Source organism: Octodon degus, unplaced genomic scaffold (genome assembly GCF_000260255.1).
Source record: "Octodon degus isolate 3935 unplaced genomic scaffold, OctDeg1.0 scaffold00222, whole genome shotgun sequence".
Lineage (NCBI taxonomy): Eukaryota > Metazoa > Chordata > Mammalia > Rodentia > Octodontidae > Octodon > Octodon degus.
The window spans coordinates 1611489-1621386 of NW_004524798.1; the positions used below are offsets into that span (position 1 = coordinate 1611489).

At 47.2% G+C, this 9898-nt stretch overlaps 1 protein-coding gene and 1 pseudogene across 1 annotated transcript in view; both read left to right on the forward strand.

Moving 5' to 3' along the window:
- Coil (coilin) overlaps window positions 1-8660 on the forward strand; it is a 16954-nt gene extending 8294 nt beyond the window's left edge. The window contains exons 3-8 of the mRNA XM_023705533.1: window positions 1-583; window positions 683-769; window positions 1009-1056; window positions 2255-2324; window positions 5713-5801; window positions 8357-8660. The exon at window positions 1-583 is cut by the window's left edge and continues 23 nt beyond it. Coding sequence (XP_023561301.1) covers window positions 1-583; window positions 683-769; window positions 1009-1056; window positions 2255-2324; window positions 5713-5801; window positions 8357-8446 — 967 coding nt within the window. The 3' untranslated portion in view covers window positions 8447-8660. The remainder of the gene's footprint in view (window positions 584-682; window positions 770-1008; window positions 1057-2254; window positions 2325-5712; window positions 5802-8356) is intronic.
- LOC105744084 lies at window positions 7600-8088 on the forward strand (annotated as a pseudogene).
- Window positions 8661-9898: the final 1238 nt, after the last annotated feature.

Sequence of the window (9898 nt, forward strand, 5' to 3'; positions counted from 1 at the left end):
CTCGAAGGGATCGGGCAGTGATGCGCTCAGCGGAGCCACTGCGGAGGCGCGGAATTCCTCCGAGAAGCCGGCCGCCGAGCTACCAAAGGAAGGGCCCGCTACGAAACTTGCAGTTGCCAACAAATTGTATACGAAAGCCACCTTAAACCTCGGCCCCGGCAAGGGCAAGACCACCAGGGCCTCCTCGCCATCTAGTTCGGACTCCAGTTCGGAGTTGGAGGAGGAGCGCCGCGTGGCCCCCAAGCAAGCCTCGGGGCGCAGGGGCAACTTCTGCAGGACAGCGGGCCAGCTGGCAGGAAGGGCAGGCCTGGTGCTGGGGTCCGCTCCCAACACGCCGGCTGCCCTGGGCTGGAAGTCTTCGGACCCCAGCCACGACAGACAGCCTGGCCCTCTGCCCAGCTTTGGAAGAGGATGGGGGCGAGGAGAGGACCTGCTTTCTTGGAGGGGGGCGAGGGGCCGGGGCCTGCGGGGGCGAGGGCGAGGACGGGGCCAAGCTCTGGCCTGTGCCTTAAATAAAAACTCTGAGTATCAAAAGCAGCAGCAACTCCAGGAGACCGTAACAAACACGTCCACTATCATCCAGGTCAGTGCTTGCCTGCCCTTCCTTCGTATGTTGGACTCCCCTTGCGTGTTCCCACTTTCTCCCCAGTAACCAAGTTCCAAAACTGCTGGTGTTTTCCAGAATCCAGTAGAGCTACCCAAGAAGGATTACAGTCTGTTGCCGCTGTTAGCAGCTGCCCCACAAGTCGGAGAAAAGATTGCATTTAAGGTACATTTCACAACAGCAACCATTACAACACAACGTCAGCACCCCTTCCAAGTAGTCATGTAGCCAGGGATGTCAACTACGTAGTCAGAAAAGCCCTGCTCCCTTGGGTTTGTGGTGGAGCCTTGGGCAGTGGGGGTGGACACTTCTGGGACCGTGTTTCTTGGGGGTAGGAGGGCGGACCCTCAGAAGAGGGCAGTATTAGAGGGCTTGTGACTTGAAGGTTTTGTCTTCTTTTTTAGCTTTTGGAACTAACATCTGATTATTCTCCTGATGTCTCTGACTATAAGGTAAGGTTGTTTGTTTTAAAATAATTACATTAGCTAGGACTAGTGACACCTGCCTGTCACCTGAGCCCAGGGGCTCATGGCCATGCTGGGTAGTACAGTGAGACCTTGTCTCTTCAGAGATTCTGCTAAAAATTGAGATATCAGTACAATAAGACTAAAGGTACATGTAATGCTACCTGAATGGATATTATAGTTTGTTTTTTTAAGGAAATGTATAAAATAAGGAAATAACAAAATAGAACCAGGCATGATGGTGTACACATATAATACCAGCAGTTGGGAGGCTGAGGCAGGAGGATCGCGGTGAGGGTGAGGCCAGCATTGGTTGTGTAATGAGTTCAAGGCCAGCCTGGACTACATAGTGAGACCTTGTTTCAAAAGCCAGAGGGGGGAGAAAAATCAAAATGTAAATTTGTTGCTATCACCATGAAGTCTCTCAGGGTTTGTTTTTTCTGGGAAGAATACAGAATGAAAATGATAAACTTGATTGTGTGTGTTTGTGTGTGCGTGCGCGTGCGCGTGTGTGGTGCTGGGGATCAAACCCACAGTTCTGCACGTGCTAGGCAAGGGTGCTAGCCTGAGCTACTCCCCAGCCCTGAGTTTGAGTCTTCTTGGGGGGTTGCTTGTTGTTGAGACAGGGTGTTGCTATGTAGGATGGCTGGATTTGAACTCACTATGTAGCCCAGGCTGGCCTCAAACTCAAGATCCTCCTCCTGCCTCAGCCTCCTGGGTGCTGGCATAAAGATTATATGCCACTCCGCTAGCCTGACCTCGAGTTGTAGTCATTTTTTTCTAATCAGTTTAAATGCACAGACTTATTTACATGTCTGTTCCTTCATGACTTTGAACTTTTTTTTTTTTTTTTTTTTGGTATGGGGAATTGAACTCAGGACCTCACACTTACAAGAAAGGCACTATGCCACTGAGCTGTATCCCTGGCCCATGACTTTGAATTTTAAAGGAAAATAATAGTTCTCGGGCACCAAGTTTTGATTATTTTCTGCCTGTAATTATTTTTAACAGTGTGGGGAATCAAACGCATTGTCTTGTGAATGCTAAGCAAGCGTTTTATTGTGATAAAATTCACATTATGTAAACTTTACCATGTTAAACATTTTTAAAGTCTACAAATCTATGTTTTAGTGTGTTCACAGTGTTTCACATGTTGTTATTTGACTTGAACTTTTATTTTTGAAAGGAAGGAAAACTATTAAGCCACAATCCAGAGACCCAGCAAATAGATATAGAAATCCTGTCATCCTTACCTGGTGAGTCTTTTGGAAAGAAACAAAAATGTAGGCTCCTCGTACTTACAAGTGCCCTGAGTAGTTCTGTACAGAGGCATCCTGCATCCGCCTCTGTTTGTCCCCCGTGATTGGTATCGGTGACCTCCACGGCCCACTCGGGCCCTGCAGCCTGGGGCTACGCTCCAATCCTTGGGGCATCTGTCTTCTAACTGGCATTGGATTGGTTCTCAAAGCCATCGTACTGGTTCTTCTAATTGCTGTAATGACATGCTTCTATAAAAGATTACATAAACTGATGAACTTGATTGCAAAAAGTATTTCTGGGTAACCTAAGTTGAATGCTGATTCAGGAGCCTTCCGGGAAAAGTGCTACTAGAGTACTTTTGGGTGCTCATCTGTGAAAGAACGGGAGGCGTTTTGTACAAATGGGGAAGGCTGCGTTTGGATTGCCATGCAAAGGTTTTCATGTTTACATCACTTAAAAAATCACTTCAAGCAGATTAAAGCACCTGCTCAGGCAGGTTCATGGGTCAGGGGTTTGATCCCCAGCCTGCCATGCTGGCCTTGCCCCTGGGGTGCACTGAGATGACAAATGAAACTGGGCGTGGTAGCGCGTGCCTATAATCCCAGCACTTGGGAGGCTGAAAAACAGGAGGATCACTACGAGTCCAGTCTGTGTGGTGAGACCCTGTAGACCCTGTATAAATACAAAAAAAGAAAAGAAAATCATTTCAAGCCAAGCCTGGTGACACACACCTGTGATCACAGCATTGAGGAGGCTGAGGCAGGAAGATCACTGCAAACTTGAGGACAGCCTGGGTTACATAGTGAGCCCCTGTCTCAAAAGTAAACCTCAAGGGTGGGCCAAATAGCTCAACAGATTAAAGCGCCTGCAAGCAGGCGCAGGGGCCGGGATTCAATACCTGGGCCTGCTGTGCCAACCCTATCCCAGGGGTGTACGGAGATGGCAGTTGAGACTGGGCATGGTGGCACGCGCCAGTAATCTCAGCTCTTGGGAGGCTGTAAACAGGCGGATCACTGAGTCTGATCTAGTAGTGAGACCCTGAAAACCCTGTAAAGCCTTTCCTAAAAATACAAAAAAACAAAAGCAAAACACCAGAATCTGTCTCAGAATAAAAAATAAAAATAGGCTGGAGATGTAGCTCAGTCCAAAGGCCCTAATTAAAAAAAAAAAAAAAAAAAAAAAACCCTGGAAATTGTGGACAATACATTAAGGGGTGTAGCTTATAAAAGAAAAGCTACTTAGTGAACTCATGAGGCAAAATCATCCCTATTTCAAGAGATTGTTAGATGGACACACTTTTGTGGGTTCAGCCAGAGTGAACTGTGAGGTGCGCATGTGTACACACTCTTACATACTCCTTGTTCAGTCTGTGTGTGGTGGTGCTGGGGATCGAACCCAGGGCCTGCGTGTGCCAGCCTGCCTGTCGCGTGGTGTCTTAGCATTCCCCTGCATCATCCCTGAGTACGGCCGCCTGTACTGGTTCGGAATATCTGGGATAACAATGCCTTTCCCACAGAGAGCTCAACTTGGAATGTGCGGTGGGGTCCCCCAGCCAGGGGGTGGGGAGATCCCTTTTCATTCAATAAATTGTTTCTGGTTTTTGTGTTTGTTTTTGCTTAGTAGTGAGTAAAAGAAAATTCCAATAGAAGTTGGTGAAAAGAGTTTTCAGCAAAATCCCTTTATGGTACTAAGTAAAGGATAGATGAGTTTTCCAACTTTCTTCTGTTGTGGTTTCATTTGTAGAAATCCCCATTTTTAGGGGTGGTGGACAGAGAGGTTTGTCTGGGGCCCAATTCCAGGGCCATAGCCCAGTCTTTGCTTGTTGGGCGAGACAGTCCTGTGGGGCACTATGCAATGACATCAGCTCCTCTTCATGAGAAATACAAGCAGGCCTTTCTTTGCATGGTTCTTAGGTGAATTTCAGTCGCCCAGGTTTTACTAGCATCAGGCCCCCAAGAGCCCCGGATGTGTTCACTGTAGCTGTGGGACGTGCTGGTGAGCGCAGGCAGCAGCCACTGTGTGAGTAGCAGGGGCGACATCGCGCACCGATCGCGTTGTCGCTCCTTTCAGAGTCCAGCAACCGTCAGTGCTGGTGCCAGTCTGGCGTTTGCGAGCAGGCAGCAGTGCCGGCGGCAGGGGGCGCCGCCTCCCGGTCCTCGGTGGTAAAAGCACAGCCTTTTTTGTTGGTTTGTTTGTTTCAAGTGGATAACTGGAATGGGGATTGTCCCACAGAAAGGAAGCTCAGTGGAGAGGCCCAAGGCGGTGTAGATGTTGGACGTGCATCCAACTAGAACTTTTAAGGATGAAATAGCAGGCTGGCAGGAACGCTGCCACCGCTGTGGAGGACAGTGGCAAGAGGGAAGAGGTTGATAATTTTCCCAGGCATGACACCAGCAAGTCTTCACAAAGATCCCACAGAGTGAAAAAGAAAAGGCAGCCTTTCAGAGCCACGTCATGGCTTAGAGCCTCGAGGAGAGGTGCCGGAAGCTGCTCCTGACCTCGAGAGGAGCAGAGAGGGTCCGTGGCGCAGGGCCCGCACGACCGGGGGGCGGCGCTATTGCAGCTGCCCCCGAGGAAAGTGCATCCATAAGTACTGCCGCCGTTTTGGCATTTCCTTGCAGAATAAAGGTTTTTCATGTTTTGATGGCAGTTTTTTATACTGAAAGGCAGTCATGATTTTACCCACTGCTGGACATGGTTTCAACTTGCGCAGACATTTTTCTGAGCCTGTACTCGTGAGGCTGAAACCTGTGTGTGCTCCAGGTAATAGATGTGTGTGATTTCTAAGGAGAGAGCAGCATTTTGTGTCACCGACCTTGTTGACACGGTTATCTTTTGGGATTTTCTTGTGGTTCCACATTGTGTTCTGGAAGGACCTGTGACAGTTCAAGCCCTTTTCTTTTTATAAAATTTATTTATTTATTTGGTACAGGGTTTAACTACACAGCTCAGACTCACAGTGATCCTCCTGTCTCAGCCTCCCCAGCGCCGGGATTACAGGAGTGTGCCACCATATATGTTTTCAGTGGCCGCCTCACTACGCCCGGGGTTCCAGGGCTGGCATGCTGTACTAGGGATCGAACCCCGGTCCTTGCACTTACCAGGCAGGTGCTTCGACTGCTGAGCTATCTCCTCAGCCCTGAGCTCATTTCTTTCTGATGAACGACAAATCGTCTGTAGTGAATGGCGAGGAAGCTCGCTGGTGCTGGGACAGGGTGCTCTAGGCCTCTAGCTGCGTGCTCCATGCTTGCCTGGCACACCCAGCCTTCACAGCATTTGGGTTCGCTGTACTGTTTCCCCAGTGATCTGAATTCCCATGCAGTGACATCCAACTAGATGTGCAGAAATGACTGACTACATTGCTTCTCTTCCTCCTGATTTTAGCTGTGAAGGAACCTGGGAAGTTTGACTTGGTTTATCACAACGAAAATGGAACTGAGGTGGTAGAATACGCTGTGATGCAGGAGAAGAAGGTAAGCATGCTGCCTGGTCAGGCCTTCTCTACTGCTGAGTAACCTGGGGTACAGAAGGTGACGCTGCCCTTATATAAACTACCCAGGGCTAGGCCTAAGGGACTCTAGTTTTCCCTATGGAGTCGCAGTAACAACTTCCAGGTGCCCAATCAGAGTGCCATCAGGGACCCAAGAAGCTGTATGACAAGATACCCAAGTAGCAAAAGGGGAGAGTCGCTTAAAATTGTGGTTAAGCAGGGCATGGTGGTATCCAGCACTTGTGAGGCTGAGGCAGGAGCATCGCTGCAAATTTGAGGTCAGCCTGGACTACATCGTGAATTTCAGGCCATTCTGAAATACATAAAGAGATTCTGTCATAGAGAGAGAGAGAGATTCCAGAAGAATAGAATAGCATGGAACCTTTTATTGGCAAATACCATTTGGAGATGGGCACGTAGTGTAGTTTGAACAGTCTTCATGTGTGATGAGACCCAGTAAGCAGACTACAATGAAGAACGGATCTGGGCGGCCCTCAGAAGGCTCCTCGTGTGGCCTTGTAGCCACTGCTACCACCGTGGCTCTGACTTGTTGCAGTAGAGGTGGTGTAAAAGTGACAAAAAGCTGGAGTCTGTTCTTTAAATTACCCTTTTAGGAAGTGCAGTATCTGGCCTAGACCCTTTCAGATAATAAACCGCCAATTGCTAGCCTTGCTTGCTTGTAAATAGATTTATACTGAAGAAAATGCTCTTGAGCCAGGCGTGGTGGCGCACACCTGTAGTTCCTGCACTCAGGAGGCTGAGGCAGGAGGGTCGCTGTGGAATTGAGCCCCGCTTAGCTCTGTAGTGAGCTCAAGGCCAGCCTGAACTGCATGGTGATAACCCTGTCTCAAAAAAAACTGTCTCTTAAGGTGTTCATACTTGGAATGTGATGTTAATTGTCTTGTGAATTTCAGTATTGAGAATTCACTTTTTTTCTTTTTCTTTTTTTAATTGAGAAATAAATATGAATGAGACAGTTTCACAGCTGATTAATAGGACAGTTTTGATAATCAATACACTTTACATTGCTATCTTCTTAGTGGTTATCCATAGTACAAGAAGCAGACAGGATATTCTGTCCAAACACTGTTAGTACACCTCTTTCTTCTCCTTGAATTAAGCGAAAGTAGCTGTAAATTTATCCTAACTATTTTGTACATATAAATACAAAATGATCTTTTCTTTGTATCTTTTTTTTTTTTTTTTTTGTCCTGTCAGAGGTGAAAGAATTCACATATTGTCTGAGTTGTAAACATAAAAACCCTGACCCAGACTGTTTTCCTTCATTTTTAAAGGTTGACATGCTTAGGGATTGATTTGAGAACATTTTTAGGGGTCTGGGTAGGCTCTGCAGCCTCCTGTACTTTTATTTGTGTAGTTAAGTACTTTTCGTTAGAATGTATTCCTTGAATACTGCATTGGAAAGTAAACCTTGGCAGCCTTCCCCTGCTCTTTAAACAGAGGCTAGTTAACTAGAAAGCTTGTAATTTGCTTTGGTGACACTAGATGGCTCTCATTGGTCATCCATGTGACCAACGGTGCCTGGCTTTCTCTGGGTGGGTTGCAGTTCTATTTTTAGGAAGAACAGAGCTGGATGAAAGGGCATCTGTCACTGTGTGACACCAGCTTGGGCCACCGATCCACAGGTCCAGTCCTCCTGACACCTTCTAACCTCCTACCCTACTCAGTCTGTCCAGCCCTTACAACCCGTGCTCTAAATGAAGGAAAATGAAATATGTTTGATATAAAAGTTAGCTGCGGCTGAAGGTGAGGGAGCCACAATGGCTTTCTCGGCACCGACGACCTACGTGACCCACCAGCAGAAGGTGCTGCGGCTGTATAGGTGGGCGCTGCGCCACCTCGAGTCGTGGTGTGTGCACAGGCATAAATACCCGAGCTCTGCTTGTTTGTTGAGAGCCAGGTTTGGAGAACATGGGAATGAGAGGGATATGATGGAGGCCACCCAGCTTCTGAGGGTGGCGGGAGAATTCTGACAGTGTCAGCGCCCACAGCCGTATATCTTCCCCATCTCACCTGGGGGACCTCGTACGAGAGATACGAGTGCTACAAGTATCCAGAATGGCGCCTAGATTACTGGCCCCCCTCGGAGAAGGCCATGTATCCCGATTACTATGCCAAGAGAGCAGCGGAAGAAACTGCGGATGGAAAGCCGGGATCAAGAGGTCAAGCAGCTGCAGGAGGAAACTCCACCCAATGGTCCCAAGACCGAAGCCCAGCCTCCTGCCAGAAAGGAAGCCCGCGTAGAGTGACACAGGCACCTCGCGTTCTTCCATGAAAGTGAAATCCACTTGCCCTACTAAAGTCACTATGGTCTGCTGTAAGGAAAAAATAGTTAGCTGCTTGCTAGGTGGATTGTGGTACTCTGAACTCAATTTCCTGGTATGCAATTATTCTGGTTCTTGAGCTATTCTGTACAAATGGAAATTTACTTGACTAACCTAAATTTTATTAACTTACTAAAGCCTATGCAGCCTCAAAATGAAGCTCTGAAATGGAGTATTTTGTATTTTTCCTCAGATCACCGTTTTCTGGAGAGATCTGATTGACCCAAGACTGATTATTGAGCCTGCGAGCGCCGCCTCCAGCGCCGAACTTGTTGGGGTGTGAGCGCGCTCCTCGTGGTCCATCATTGTGCTTGTGAAAGTGACTGCAGCTTGAGCTATTTTTAAAAGAAGATTTAGAAGTTGAGTGTATTCTGTTATCTTCATTTTAGTGTATAGGGGAAAAAAATCTACCTCATCATTTAAAATTGAGTGTTGGTTTGTAGACCTTTTTTCCTTCAGGTTGACTTCAGTTAACAAAATTTAAAACACAGCATTCCCACAGGTGTTTGGCTTATATGTTTGGCTTCCTTTTTGTATGTTTTTGGCCATTGGTGTATCTGTCGTAGGTTTATAGTACCAACTGCAAAACTAGGCTGTGTATTTTGTCTTGCTAATTTTATTAAGTAACATTTTAAAAAATTAAAATGTTGCTTCACCTAATTTTTTAACATTTGCGTTGTTCCATGAAATGTGGAACATCTTATAACTTTCAAGTATTTATACTTGTCATTGCCAAGAGTTAACAGGCAACTGGGTTTGTTGTGGGCAGTGAGTTAAGGGATCTTTTTATTTTTTTTCCAACTTAAAAATTAAGGATTTTCAGGCAGACCTGTGCAGGGCAGTGCAAATGACCCGTCGCATACACTGGAGGGGAGCCGGGCACGCAGGGCTGGAGGGCTCGCCACACGTGAGCAGTGAGTGTGCCGCCATGCTGCAGGACGCCTGGCGCAGAGGGAGGGTCGCAGAGAGAAGCTGCCTTTGCTGTTACTCAGAAACTAAAGTGGCTAAATATATGGTGTGAAAATTTCTTTCTTTTAACAAAAGACCAGATCCCTCCTTCAGCTCTGCAAATTTCTAAATAAAATCATAATGATTTGAACTTAATGTCCATGCTGAGCTGTCATGTGTAGTTGAATATTACAAAGTATTTCTTGGTGTACAGTGATCCAGGAGGTTGCCGGTAGCCCTAGCACTTGGGAGATGGAGGCAGGAGGATCGTTGTGAGTTTGAGACCAACCTGGGCAACAAAGTGAGCTCAGGGCCAGCCTGAACTGCATAGCGAGACCCTGTCTCAAAAGAAAAAAAAAGAAAAGAAAATCCAAGGGGTTACAGTTTCTTCAAGCAAAAAGGCTTGCCATGGTGGAAGGATCTGATTCGCAGTTTGGCCCCGTGTTGTCTATCCAATCCAGAGCCTCTAGGTGAGGGAAGCTGCCCTCTGATTCTCTTGTGCTTAACATGGGTGTGTATTGTGATATGTAGGTGTCGGAAGGATGCAGTTCTGCTAGGGCATTTGCCTAGCACACATGAGGTCCTGGGTTCACTCCCAGTACTGCCGCAAAAATCTGTAGGTAAAATGAGAAATATTACTCCAAGAAGAGAGGGTAAGAGCTGGATGTGGTGGTACATATGTGTGATCTCCGTACCTTGGGAGGCTGGGCCAGGGTCAGAGTTTGAGTCTAGCCTGGGCAACTTAATGAGACCCTGTCTCGAAAATGTTATGAAAGGGCTGAAGCAG